Source organism: Neomonachus schauinslandi, chromosome 6, assembly GCF_002201575.2.
Source record: "Neomonachus schauinslandi chromosome 6, ASM220157v2, whole genome shotgun sequence".
NCBI classification, from domain to species: Eukaryota; Metazoa; Chordata; class Mammalia; order Carnivora; family Phocidae; genus Neomonachus; species Neomonachus schauinslandi.
The window spans coordinates 46292216-46306676 of NC_058408.1; the positions used below are offsets into that span (position 1 = coordinate 46292216).

General features: G+C 38.3%; 1 protein-coding gene and 1 pseudogene across 4 annotated transcripts in view; one reads left to right on the top strand and one right to left on the bottom strand.

Annotated features, from left to right (window-relative positions):
* TPR (translocated promoter region, nuclear basket protein) overlaps positions 1 to 14461 on the bottom strand; it is a 71420-nt gene that overhangs the window by 15354 nt on the left and 41605 nt on the right. For all 4 annotated transcript variants that reach the window (XM_021682792.1, XM_021682794.2, XM_021682795.2 and 1 more), the window contains 7 exons: positions 11104 to 11312; positions 10067 to 10339; positions 9177 to 9325; positions 8075 to 8158; positions 3722 to 3922; positions 2766 to 2897; positions 2459 to 2549 (listed from right to left, as the gene is read on the bottom strand). In XM_021682792.1, the coding sequence (XP_021538467.1) occupies positions 2459 to 2549; positions 2766 to 2897; positions 3722 to 3922; positions 8075 to 8158; positions 9177 to 9325; positions 10067 to 10339; positions 11104 to 11312 (1139 nt within the window). The remainder of the gene's footprint in view (positions 1 to 2458; positions 2550 to 2765; positions 2898 to 3721; positions 3923 to 8074; positions 8159 to 9176; positions 9326 to 10066; positions 10340 to 11103; positions 11313 to 14461) is intronic.
* Positions 446 to 1382, top strand: LOC110574126 (annotated as a pseudogene).

Sequence of the window (14461 nt, forward strand, 5' to 3'; positions counted from 1 at the left end):
AGTTGCTCAGGAAAAGCATTCTTTTCGTAATTTTCTGGCAATATACCAAATCCATCCGCTAACTTAATTTTATCCACATCACTAGGCCTATTTTTGCTTGACTGTAAAAAACAAAGTCTCCAATGAGCATCTATTGTATGCTTTTTATCTGGGAAAAATGGCTATAAACATTACCCCTAAAGAGGCAAAAAATACTTCCTCCTGTATCCCAACTATATGATGTTTCTTAAATCTACAAAATGTTTTATAAAATGTAAATTATGGACCAAAGTATCATTAATCTCTCTCCTTATGTCCCTTAGAAAGTAGTACTATTTTTTAGTACATGGATTATTTCTTTTTCTTAAAAAATTTAAAAGTTGAGGGGGGCGCCGCCGGAGCTGCCACGTCCGGGACCGGGAGCTGGGGGGTGAGTGTCAGTGAGCTGGGGGGACCTGCGGACACCTCCCATGAGGACATGATTCACAATGCCCAGATGGATTACTATGGCACCCGCCTAGCAACCTGCTCATCAGACAGGTCTGTCAAAATCTTTGATGTGCGAAATGGAGGAGAGATCCTCACTGCCGACCTCAGAGGTCATGAGGGTCCTGTGTAGCAAGTGGCCTGGGCCCACCCCATGTATGGCAACATCCTGGCATCCTGCTCCTATAACTGGAAAGTCATTATCTGGAAGGAGGAGAATGGCAACTGGGAGAAGATGCACGAGCACAAGGACACAACTCCTCAGTAAACGCTGTGTGCTGGGCCCCCCATGACTATGGCCTAATACTGGCCTGTGGGAGCTCAGATGGGGCCATCTCCCTGCTGACATACACTGGAGAGGGCCAATGGGAAGTGAAGAAGATCAACAATGCTCACACTATTGGCTGCAATGCCATCAGCTGGGCCCCTGCTGTTGTACCTGGAAGCCTCATAGATCAGCCATCCGGGCAGAAGCCCAACTACATCAAGAAGTTTGCATCGGGCGGCTGTGACAACCTCATCAAACTGTGGGAGGAAGAGGAGGATGGCCAGTGGAAGGAGGAACAGAAGCTAGAAGCACACAGTGACTGGGTTCAAGATGTGGCCTGGGCCCCCTCCACTGGCCTGCCCACCAACACCATCGCCAGTTGCTCCCAAGGTGGTGGTGTATTCATCTGGACTTGTGATGACACCTCAGGCAATACGTGGTCACCCAAACTATTGCACAAGTTCAATGATGTTGTGTGGCATGTGAGCTGGTCCATCACAGCCAACATCCTGGCTGTCTCTGGCAGAGACAGTAAGGTGACCTGTGGAAGGAGTCCGTTGATGGGCAGTGGGTGTGCATCAGTGATGTCAACAAGCACCAGGGTTCTGTGTCTGCTTCTGTCACAGAGGGCCAGCAGAACAAGCAGTGACAAGACAAGCAAGGCCCAGCTCCCCACATGCTGACTCCAGGACTGCCCTTTGCTGGACGAACTGACCAAATAGCTGGGAGGAACAGCTCCAACACTTTCCCAGGAGTAGTACAAATGCAACCAGATTGATCATCTGCCTTAACATGATTTGATATGGTTTATAATTTACTGTCCTGCTGAATGCATTCATGTTATGAGGAAAAAGCTACAAATGATCTTCAAATCTATTATTTTAAAATATTTTTGGCCATTTTTATGTACCTTTTGGGTTCAGGAATTATTTGGGGGGTTTTGTTTCCAAAAAAATAAATTCATATTGCTTATAAAAAAATTTATAAGTTGAAAAGTTGCTTATGCCCTTGCTTTATCTTAATTCAAATGAGGATATATCTTGCACTTTTAAATACACAGGCTTATATGGAAACTTAGACACACTGTTTTCCCAATAGTCTACATATATAAGGTTTTACTATATTACCATTTACGATTTTAGCTCAGTATTATCTGTAAAATCAGAATAATATACCAGATGATCACCAATTCCTTAAAACACATTTAAAAAGGATTCTAAAATAATTTCTATGATTTCCATAATCCTTTAATACCTCCCTTGTGAGGTGTGGACTCACCTTTTCAAATATTTAACAAAAAGTATGCCACAATGACCAAAATATCTTTTATTCAATGGAAAACCAGCCAACCAGTAAAGCTCCAATACCCACAAACCTTCAAATGTGGGGCTTGATTTAGACAACCTCTTCTGGCTGTGAACTGCTAATACTGCTGTTAGAGGTCCCTGATTTAAAATAGCAGCAACACATTGTATTTGTAATACTTTACAGATTTCAGAACGCTGGAATCTTAAAGAAGCCTGGTGTATTTGAAAATACAGTATGACTTTAGAGTGATAAATATAGTAGACTTTATAAGAGAATAGTAACAAAGCTAGAAAGAAGCCAATCTCCTGCTTGCCAATTTACTAAAGTTTTATTTCCTACATGATAATTAAATGCAATCCTAGTTTAGAAGATATTACCAAAAGTATTCAACTAAAAAGAGACGAAGGAAGGTCTCACCACTGTTTTGAGAATCAGCAGCTCTCTGATTACTTTCACCTCCACCCATACTTTCTTCTGTTTCTGTACCTGGATCAGTCCCATCACCACCCTATAAACAAAATATGATGACTAAGAGCAAATACACCAAACAATTATCTTAAAACATAATAACCAAACTAAACCACAGTAACAACAAACAAAAAATCCCAATGGTATAAAAAGTTTTAGTATTCTGAGAATACAGGCCTGTGAATATCCTTGGAAAACAGTATGTTTTCTATCAAGTTCTTGAAGAAAGTGGATGGTCAAAATTCTAGCCAGTTACCTCAGCATCATCAGCTTCATAACCATCATTGCCATCTGCACTACCAGTGCCTTCGTTACTGTCATCACCCTCATCTCCCATCCCTGTGTCATCTTCATCATCATCATCATCTTCCTCATCTTCCTCATAATCCTGGTAGACAAATGCCCAAGTAAAAACAAAGATCTAAGGTGTAGCACACATATTCTGCACTTCTTGATAGCAATGTTTAAACATTTCAGTGACACACCACTGATCAGGACATAGGAGCTGTCCCGAGAGTTGTATGGAATTAGTTCAGTGGCAGCAAATATCAAAATTGTGAGGGTTACTGGAATGAGTAAACAATCATCAGTTCTGTATTCTAACTGTTCATATGAGATCAGTTCAAAGATCAAAGCTCCTAGATGTCCATAAAGTGTCAGATGCCACTTTATTTCTAAATTTAAAGGGTGGCATTGAAGAAAACAAATCATGAGATTATACTACACTATGAGCTTTTAAAAAACACTGATTAATGAAAGGATCTAAAATGAGTGGTTGTCAATATAGGATTAATTCCCAAAATAAAATATAGTTTCACTTAAAATATGCTTCAATTAGCAAAAAACCTCAACTATTTTTGAAAAAAATCATGGGACTATACAAGAAAAAAAAAATACCCTCCTTTCTTCTTATCTCCAGAAATGACAGAGCTTATAATTAAATCCAGTCTCTTATCAATAAGATTTAAAATTAAGTTTAATTAACAAATTTAGCAAATCCTAAAGGGCTTAGCAATAAAAATAGATGGATTTTTTTCATTACTTGTTCTATGCTCAATTTCATTATAAAATGTTAATTTCAGAACTATTCAGATAAAAAAAGCAAAATAATCTATTTAAATTGACAGGGAAGCAGATGTTACTGGTTGATGAATTAGCAGTCGTAAGGATTTGAGCATTTCATCCAGCAGTTTAAAACAATGGATGATTTACCTCATGTTCTCCATCATTTTCATCATCATCCTCTTCTTCATCATCACTGTCAATCACAATGACATCATCTCCTTTGCCCTGACCATCTTGGGATGAAGTTGTTGTTTGCTGATCTGACTGAAGGGGTCCAAGGTCTATTTGTAGAGACTGAGAGGTTTCTTCACTGTCTTCCATTGGAGTATAATCTCCCTGGGTAACTCCCTTTAAGAGTAAAAAAATGAAAACTTAAAAATTTAGAATGTCAAATATACCTAAAACTATCAGTAAGATACTGTATATCTAATAAAAAAAATACTCGTGGACTAGTAGCATTTTATTTTTAAAATATGGTTTTTAAAAACAATTAGGGTGCCTGGGTAGCTCAGTCGATTGGGTGTCTTTGGCTCAAGTCATGGTCCTGGGGCCCTGGGATCGAGCCTCACGTCGGGCTCCTGCTCAGAGGGGGTCTGCTTCTCTCTCTCTGCCCCTCCCCCTACTCATGCTCTCTCTCTGAAGTAAATAAAATCTTTTTAAAAAAATTTAAAAAAAAGAATAAAAGAATTAATTTGAGGCACCTGGGTGGCTCAGTTGGTTAAGCGTCCAACTCTTGATTTCGGCTCAGGTCATGATCTCAGGGCCCGGCATCAAGCCCCACCGTGGGCTCCACACTCAGCATAGAGTCAGCTTGAGATTCCTTCCCCCTCTCCCTCTGCCCCTCCCCTCACTCACATGCTCTTTCTAAAAACAAATAAATAAAGATCTTAAAAAAAAAAGAGCAGAATTAATTTGAAGCACATGCTAAAGAAAATATATCATTGGGTTTCTTTACTGTCTTCCTATAGAAGAATTATTAAAAACCTCATTGGCTAATACTCCACTAAAAAAGAAAAAAATGGGGGCGCCTGGGTGGCTCAGTCGTTAAGCGTCTGCCTTCAGCTCAGGTCATGATCCCGGGGTCCTGGGATCGAGTTCCACATTGAGCTCCCTCCTTGGGGGGAAGCCTGCTTCTCCCTCTCCCACTCCCACTGCTTGTGTTCCTGCTCTCGCTATCTCTGTCTCTGTCAAATAAATAAATAAAATCTTAAAAAAAAAAAAAAGAAAAAAATGCACATGTACAGATATATGTATATTCAAAACTACCAGTGTGATAGTGTAGATCAGTGTTGTTCAACAGAAACATATTGTTATCCACAATGTCAGTCACATACATGATTTTAAATTTTCTAGTAGTCATTTAAAATTAAAAAAAGGAAACAAGTGAAATTAGCTTAATGATATTAATATATACAAAATATTTCAATAAGTTATCAAACTAAGAATTACCAATCAGATATTCTACTTTTTAAAATTTGTAATAAGGGCGCCTGAGTGGCTCAGTCGTTAAGTGTCTGCCTTCGGCTCAGGTCATGATCCCAGGGTCCTGGGATGGAGTCCCACATCAGGCTCCCTGCTCGGCGGGAAGCCTGCTCTCTCTCTCCCACTCCCACTGCTTGTGTTCCTGCTCTCGCTAACTCTGTCTCTGTCAAATAAATAAATAAAATCTTAAACAAAACAAAACAAAAATAAATAAAATAAAATAAAATTTGTAATAAGTCTTTAAAGCCCAATGTATATTTTATACTCACAGCCTATCTCAATTCAGACTAGCTATATTTGAAGTGTTCAACAGCCAATGTGGTTAACAGTGCAGTTGTAAACCAAAATCAGAAAAAAGAATATTATTATTATAATGTTAATAATATTATTATTAAAAAAGTTTACTCCCCAAACCAGAAATAGTCTAGGAAACACCCTAAACAAAATAAGCTATTATGGTCATTTTACAAAGGCACTTCTCCTCCTAAAAACTCACTATTCTAAGCCTTCAAACCACATTGAAGACATCAGAAACGAAAATAATTCTTTGCTTAATTCATCCTCACAATTCCATCCTGTTAGCTACCGAAGTAAACTAATTTAAAACTTTATTTTTGTTCCTTACTCTAAGAAAATTAAATGTCTACTTTTTAGTTAAGCACGTGGCAATCTATTTTTTATATAAGCCTGAAACAATGTCTTGTGAACTCATTCATAAAGATTATATTTGCTGTAATGGAAAAAAAATGAGTAATTCATGATATAAGTAAAAATAGGCTTCCAAGTGATATGCTTATTTCAAGAAAAGCAAACACTTAAAAAGAACATCTGCTTCATCGTCAGAAAATCAGAAAAACGAACTGTTACACAGTCAGTAGATAGTGCTAAAAGTGGAATGGAAACCAAATGGTACTTCTAAGTCACAGTTTTGCCAATCTCAAGAAAAAGTTGCACAGTAGATTTTAGTATAAGTTAACCAAGTCTGGCAATAATTTAGAAATTCACATATTGTTTCAAAACTGTTACTACGCTCTTCAGATATGACACTCTGAAAGATACATGAAACAGAGAGGTCATTTAGAGTACTATACATTCATCTTTAAGGTTTAATTTTCTGTTCTTAGTTGAGGGAAATAGGGAAAATTAAAAATTAATGCAGGGCGCCTGGGTGGCTCAGATGGTTAAGCGTCTGCCTTCGGCTCAGGTCATGATCCCAGCGTCCTGGGATCGAGTCCCGCATCGGGCTCCCTGCTCCTTGGGAGCCTGCTTCTCCCTCTGCCTCTCTCTCTGTCTCTCATGAATAAATAAACAAAATCTTTAAAAAAAAAAAAAAAAAAAAAAAATTAATGCAGCTAAGAAACCAAAATTCACTTGCAATCTATGGTTGCTTTTAATTAGCTTGAGATAATTCCTTAATTTTATATAGATAATTTTAGAATAAATGATCCTAGGAATTTATTCAGACAAAAACTCTTTCAAGCTAAAGAGTATAACTGGAAACTAGACAGCCTGAGTTCAAGCCCCAGCTCCGACGCTATCAGAACTTGGGTATGCGGGGCGCCTGGGTGGCTCAGATGGTTAAGCTTCTGCCTTCAGCTCAGGTCATGATCCCAGCGCCCTGGGATCGAGCCCCGCATCGGGCTCCCTGCTCGGCTAGAAGCCTGCTTCTCCCTCTCCTACTCCCCCTCCTTGTGTTCCCTCTCTCTCTGTCAAATAAATTTAAAAAAAACAAAAAAAACAAAAAAAAAAACTTGGGTATGCTACTTTATCTATCAGTTTCTTCACCCATACAATAGGGCCGTTAAGGATTAAGTTCGTTAATAAATGCTAACTTCTTAGAACACTTGACATACATAGTAATAAACTGTGTTTATTAGCAGTAAACTATTAATTATTACATATTATGAATTCTCAATTAGTGTGGCAGAGCAGATGGAAGAAAAGTAAATAATATTTTGAGCACCTAATGTGTGGCAGGTACTATTTTAGGTACAATACTAAAAATCACGTTATATTATTCCAACAGATGAGAAGACCAAGGCTTAGAGAGAATCAATGACTTTCCACAGTCACATAGCTTCTAAGTGGTATAGTCAGGAATGGAAGCTAATGGTTTGTAGCTTCACAGTCTACACATTTCCCCTAGTGAGGCTGCCTCTGGAGAAGCCTCACTTAGAGCTCAGAAAATGAAAAAAATACACAAATGCATTTCCTTTCATAGGTTATTTTAATTCAATAAGAGAAGCAAGAGAGGGGAGAGAACCAGAGGACCACCAAAGGGGCACTATGGATTAACTCAAGATTCAGCCAGCATTCATACTTCCAAATAATAAACAGTGGATAATCTTTACTCATGACAACTTTCGCTTGCAAAAATCTGTGCTAAGTATGAACAAAAAAAAAATTTTTTTTTTTTTTAAGATTCTGTTTATTTACTTACTAGAGAGAGACTGTGTGTGCACATGTATGCGTGGGTGGGGGGGGTGAGACACAGGGAGAGGGACAAGCCGACTCCATGCTGAGCACAGAGTCTGACGCAGGGCTCAATTCTCATGACCCTGAGGATCATGCCCTGAGCCAAAATCAAGAGTCAGTGCCAGGGGCGCCTGGGTGGCTCAGTTGGTTAAGCGACTGCCTTTGGCTCAGGTCATGATCCTGGAGTCCCGGGATCAAGTCCCACATCGGGCTCCCTGCTCAGCTCGGAGTCTGCTTCTCCCTCTGGCCCTCCTCCCTCTCATGCTCTCTCTCTCGCAAATAAATAAAATCTTAAAAAAAAAAAAGTCAGATGCCTAACCGACTGAGTGACCCAGGCACCCCATAGAAACATTTCTTTAACAAATTTATAAGGCAGTATACTAATTAGGAGTAAAGCAAAGCAGAAATTACAATGGTAATTCTAATATTTCATTAAATATAAAAGCATCAAGTTAAAAAGAAGTCCAAATAATGTTTCAATTTGTCAAAGCCAATTTCATTCATTAAAAGCAACAATTTGCTAGTTTAAATGTTTAAACTTACTTCTCCAATGGAATCTTGAGAATCTTGGTTGTATACTTGAGTTTCTACCTCTCCGTCAGTACTTTCTTCCGCCATAACTTCTTCCTGAATCATAACACACAAGTGTGTTAACTAGATCAATTCACTAGATGGAAGAATCACCTGCTCAGCTAGTTCTCTCAAATAAAATAAAGCTTAAATCTATAATTTTATGAAGCAGTACAATATAAATGTTCTTACATTTATGATATAATCACATTCCTCTTCAGTATAAATAAGACTTACAAACACTAATACATGCTAATTAAATTAACTGAGTAGTCTTAATGTTTCAGAGTAAAAATTCAATACAATTTTAGCTTCAATGAAAGAAAATAAAGGAATATAGTTTTGGTTAATTTGAGAAAAAGATGGCAGACAACAGTTTACAATGTCCATGAAACTTAAACTCTTAATTCTTTGAATTAAAAAAACACCCGACTTTGAAATGGAATACAACTTAAGTTTTTATAACTGTGTTTTTTTTTTTTTTTTAAGAGAGAGAGACGGGGGGCGCCTGGGTGGCTCAGTCGGTTAAGCGACTGCCTTCGGCTCAGGTCATGATCCCAGGGTCCTGGGATCGAGTCCCGCATCGGGCTCCCTGCTCTGCATGGAGCCTGCTTCTCCCTCTCCCACTCCCCCTGCTTGTGTTCCCTCTCTCGCTGTGTCTCTCTCTGTCAAATAAATAAATAAAATCTTTAAAAAAAAAAAAAAAAAAAAAGAGAGAGACGGGGGTCGGGGAGAAGGGACAGAGGGAGAGGGAGAGCAGCAGATTCTGCGCTCAGCACAGAGCCCAAAGCAGGGCTCGATCTCACAACCCTGAGATCATGACCTGAGCTAAATCAAGAGTTGGATGCTTAACCAACTGAGCCACCCAGGTGCTCCGTAACTGTTTTTTACTGAAATGACAAATAATTCAATTAAAGCTATACTAAGAATTAGAAAAAAATGTTGGCAATAGCAACAATACCTGAGCTGTCAGTTGAAACTTTGTAGTAAGTTCAATAAGAGTTTTTTAGGCAATGGATTCTGGCCCCAACAGGTCCATTCACCTAATCATGTTGTAATTGCAAGATTATCTTACCTCAGTTCCTACAGGGGTAACACTTTTCAACTTCTTTGGAAGAGGCATTTCCACTGTGTCATCAGAGACTTGGTCTGATGCTTCTATGGTGCTATCCTCTTCCTCTTCACGTGTCCGTTTAGGCAAAGAAGAACTTGGGGTAGCTGACACTTTGAAATTACATAATTTAAATCTTTAATCAGAGAATGATACTGAACTCAATGAGATAAAGTTAATTTTTTTTGATAAAGTTAATTTTTGACATATTTTGGTCATGTAACTAAAGAAAGACATAGGAAACACTTAACTGAACAGTTCAACATAATTTATTCCTGCTAATATCTATAAACAATGGGCAACCTATGCTCTAAATCAATGGTCTTATGGTATCGATCTCACCTGTGGTTAATAAACCCCATCAACTTTTACAGCAATGCATTCAATTAACTGTGTAATGATATATAATTGAGAAGTTTACACAAGGCCTTCTGGTAGTTATAAAACCCAGGACTCCTATGGTAACAAAATTTATACTGTATGTTTAGATTTGAAAATCCTTATATGGTCTTCTCTTACATGTCTTTTTTCTCAAGACCTGTATTAAGTTACATATAATGTTATGGGGTTGTATCACTTTTAAAATCAGTCAAAATAACTGGAGAAGAAAGTTCTGAATGATAAAAACGAGTGATCTAGTAGTAAACATGAAATCAAGCGTTAGGAATCCATTCGTCCTTTCTAACATCTGTTAGAAAACAAGTATGTACAAACAATACTCAAGATGTGTATTTTATATCCAAGAAACTACAAATGCACAGGTCTACTCTAACTTCATTTTAAAATTAAGCATACCAAAAAATAAAAATTAAAAAATTAAAAATAAACAAATAAATCAATAAAATCAAGCTTACCAGTGCCAAATACTGCCGTGGAAGTAGAAGGCCGCTCAACTGGCGAACTCTGTACAACTTCTACTATGTTGGGGGACAGCTCTTGATTTGCAGGCTCAATCTGAGGATGACTCTGTTGGGTGGGCTGCACAAAAGCTGTAGCCTGTGTTTGTTGCTGAACAGTTAAAATGGGTTGAGGGATAGTCGGCTGAATATTAGGACTAGTAGAACGGACAGAACCACTTGTGCTTCCAAAAACTGGAACATGTTCCACAGGCCCTTCTGACTGCATAGCTGAAAAATAATTACAAATACTTAATATATTAAGTCTTCTGTTCTTAGCAAAGCTGGATTTTCCCTCCCTACTGTGCTACTGGTAATGTTCTGTAAAGTTATTTGTGTACATTTCTTACCACTCACTAAGCAAAAACAGTATGGGTAAATGTAATGTATTACGCATTTTTTTGTGATGCCTATGTGACTGCTATGGTAGTCTGTAGTATGGTGGCATAATTAAATAAATACCTAAAACTCTTTCTATCTACGATTTTATTGAAATTACAACCAAATAAGATAAATGAACTGAGGAAGCTCAAAGACAAATTATAAATTTTTATTAAGCATCAGTAATAAGAAGCTACCCAAGGGAACAAAGTGGATAAAGTAATGAAAAAGACAGTTTCAGTGAAAAAGTGGTGTAGGGTTGAACCAGTGATTCAGTATGGTTTTCCAAGGTGGATTTCATATCATCTTCCTTAGCCACCAGAAGGAAAAATGTTGGCCTTAGAAAAACATGCTATATACTTATGGGTGTGTTATTTTCCTCCTCCTTCAACTTCAAAACAAAACAAAGCAGAAAGGAAGGGAATGGAAAGAGGGAGGAAATCCGCTGCATTAATGAGTATCCTAGGAGGCATACCCTTGAAAATATTAACTACCCACTTTTACTGTATGTTTGACTTTAGCTTTAGTGGGAGCCTCATTTATCCTTGAAGTTACTATAATCGTCTCATAATAAATCTAAATAAGCAGTCAGTCCAATCAGATCTGTTACTTACCTTCCTGTGATTCTACTTGTGTAGTGGGCATCACTGTAGCTGTTGGGGTGGTAGTAGGATTTGTAACAGTTGCGGGTGTGACCATTGGGCGTATACTAGCCCTGGGTGTTGACTTATTCCCAGCCATAGCTGCAGCTGTCACTTTACTTGGAGTAGACACAACAGGAGTTGGCTTAATATTGGCTGTTGGTGGGTCTGATGTGCTAGCACTTACAGAGGGGAAAATGCAAGAATAACGATTCATAAAAAATTTATAAATATCCCTTATAAAGTTCATATACTCTATCAAAAAAAAAAAAGCACTACATAATCTCAGAATAAAATTGGAGGTACTGCAATCCCAGATTTCAAGATATACTATAGTAATCAAAACACTACGGTACTAGCACACAAATAGACATAAGATCAATGGAACAGAAGAGAGAGCCCAGAAATAGACCCATGATTACATGGTCAATTAATCTATAACAAAGGAAGCAAGAATATACAATGGGAAGTTTCTTCAGTAAATGGTGTTGGGAAAACTGGACAGCTACATGCAAAAGAATGAAAGTGGACCACATTCTTACCATTCATAAAAATAAACTCAAAATGGATTAAAGACCTAAATATGAAGACCTGGAACCAGAAAAAGCCTAGAAGAGCACAGGCGGTAATTTCTCTGACACTGGCCATAGCAACATTTTTCTAGATTATGTCTCCTGAGGCAAGGAAAACAAAAGCAAAAATAAACAATTGGGACTGCAGCAAAATAAAAAGCTTCTACACAGCAAAGGAAACAATCAACAAAACAAAAAGACGCCGTACTGAATGGAAGAAGATATTAGTAAATGATATATCTGATGAGTTAACATACAAATTATATAAAGAATTCATGCAAAAAAACCCAAAATTCACACAATTCAACACCAAAAAACCCCAAATGATCTAACTAAAAAATGGGCAGAAGACATGAAGAGACGTACAGACACATGAAAAAATGCTCAACACCACCAACCACCAGGGAAATGGAAATCAAAACCACAATGAGATATCACCACATATGATTCTGAGGGCTAGTATTAAAAAGGCAAAAAATAACAAGTGTTGGCAAGGATGTGGAGAAAAGGGAGCCTTGTGCACCGTTGGTGGGAATGTAAATTCATGCAGCCACTCTGAAAAATAGTATGGAGGGTCCTTAAAAAATTAAAAATAGAATTAACATATGATCCAGTAATTCCACTACTGGGTATTTACACAAAAAATATGAAAACACTAATTTGAAAGGATATATGCACCCTTGTATTTACTGCATTACTGACATTAGCCAAACAATGGAAGCAGCCCAAGTGTCCATCAATAGATGAATGGATAAAGAAAATATGGTATATATACACAATGGAATATTACTCAGCCATAAAAAGACTGAAATCTTATCATTTGCAACAACATGGATGGATTTAGAGGGTAAGGGAAATAAGTCAGAGAAAGATAAATACCGTATGATTTCACTCGTGTGTGGAATTCAAGGAACAAAACAGAAAAAAAGAGACAAAAAACAGACTCTGAAATATAGAGAACTGGTGGTTACCACAGGGGAGGTGGGGGGGGGGATGGATGAAATAGCTGAAGGAGATTAAGAGTACACTAATTGTGCCTTTCTGCCCGTGGATGCCGCTGAGTAAGCGTCGCTAAAGTCTCCCCTCCCACTGCCATCATGTCTAAGTCAGAGTCTCCCAAAGAGCCTAAACAGCTGCGGAAGCTCTTCATTGGAGGTTTGAGCTTTGAAACAACCGACGAGCGTCTGAGGAGCCATTTTGAGCAATGGTGAACGCTTATGGACTGTGTGGTAATGAGAGATCCAAACACCAGAGATCCAGATCCAGAGGCTTTGCGTTTGAACGTATGCCACTGTGGAGGAGGTGGATGCAGCCATGAATGCAAGGCCACACAAGGTGGATGGAAGAGTTGTGGAACCAAAGAGGGCTGTCTCAAGAGAAGATTCTCAAAGACCTGGTGCCCACTTAACTGTGAAAAAGATTTTTGTTGGTGTGCATTAAAGAAGACATTGAAGAACATCATCTAAGAGATTATTTTGAACAGTATGGGAAAACTGAAGTGATCGAGATCATGGCTGACCGAGGCAGTGACAAAAAGAGAGGTTTTGCTTTTGCAACATTTGATGACCATGATTCTGTAGAAGAGACTGTCATTCAAAAATACCATACTGTGAATGGCCACAACTGTGAAGTAAGGAAAGCCCTATCTAAGCAAGAGATGGCTAGTGCTTCATCCAGCCAAAGAGGTTGAAGTTGTTCTGGAAACTTTGGTGGTGGTCGTGGAGGTGGTTTTGGTGGGAATGACAACTTTGGTCGTGGAGGGAACTTCAGTGGTCGAGGTGGCTTTGGTGGCAGTCGAGGTGGTGGTGGATATGGTGGATTTCGTAATGATGGGAGCAACTTTGGAGGTGGTGGAAGCTATGATTCTGGCAATTACAACAATCAATCCTCAAATTTTGGACCCATGAAAGGAGGAAATTTTAGAGGCAGAAGCTCTGGCCCCCATGGTGGTGGACGCCAATACTTGGCCAAACCACAAAACCAAGGTGGCTATGGTGGTTCCAGCAGCAGCAGTAGCTAGGGCAGCGGCAGAAGGTTTTAATTACTGCCGGGAAACAAGGCTTAGCAGGAGAGGAGAGCCAGAGAAGTGACAGGGAAGCTATAGGTTACAAAAGATTTGTGAACTCAGCCAAGCACAGTGGTGGCAGGACCTAGCTGCTACAAAGAAGACATGTTTTAGACAATACTCATGTGTATGGGCAAGAAACTCGAGGACTGTATTTGTGACTAACTGTGTAACAGGTTATTTTAGTTTCTATTCTGTGGAAAGTGTAAAGCATTCCAACAAAGGGTTTTAATGTAGATTTTTTTTTTTTTTTGCACCCATGCTGTTGATTGCTGAATGTAATAGTTTGATCATGACGCTGAATAAATGTCTTTAAAAAAAAAAAAGGTACACTAACTGTGATGAGCAACTAAGTAACATATAGTATCACTGAGTCACTATATTGTATACCTAAAACATTTTAATATGATGCTGTATTTTAATTATATTGGAATTAAAAAAACAAATAAAAAACCCAAAAAACAGTGAGTTGTACTCTTTAAGTAGGTGAATTGTGGGGGTTATTAATATATCTCAGTAAAACTTAAAAAAAAATGCACTACAGGTTTCTTCAATAAGTGTTCAGCAAGTATGATCGACTTATGAACTCAGACCCTATTAGTTCTATTTTTCCAAATGCTGCTTTGGGCACTTTAGACAGAGTAAAAAAAAATTATACAGTTCTATATTTTTTGTTCACTAAATATTTTAAAAC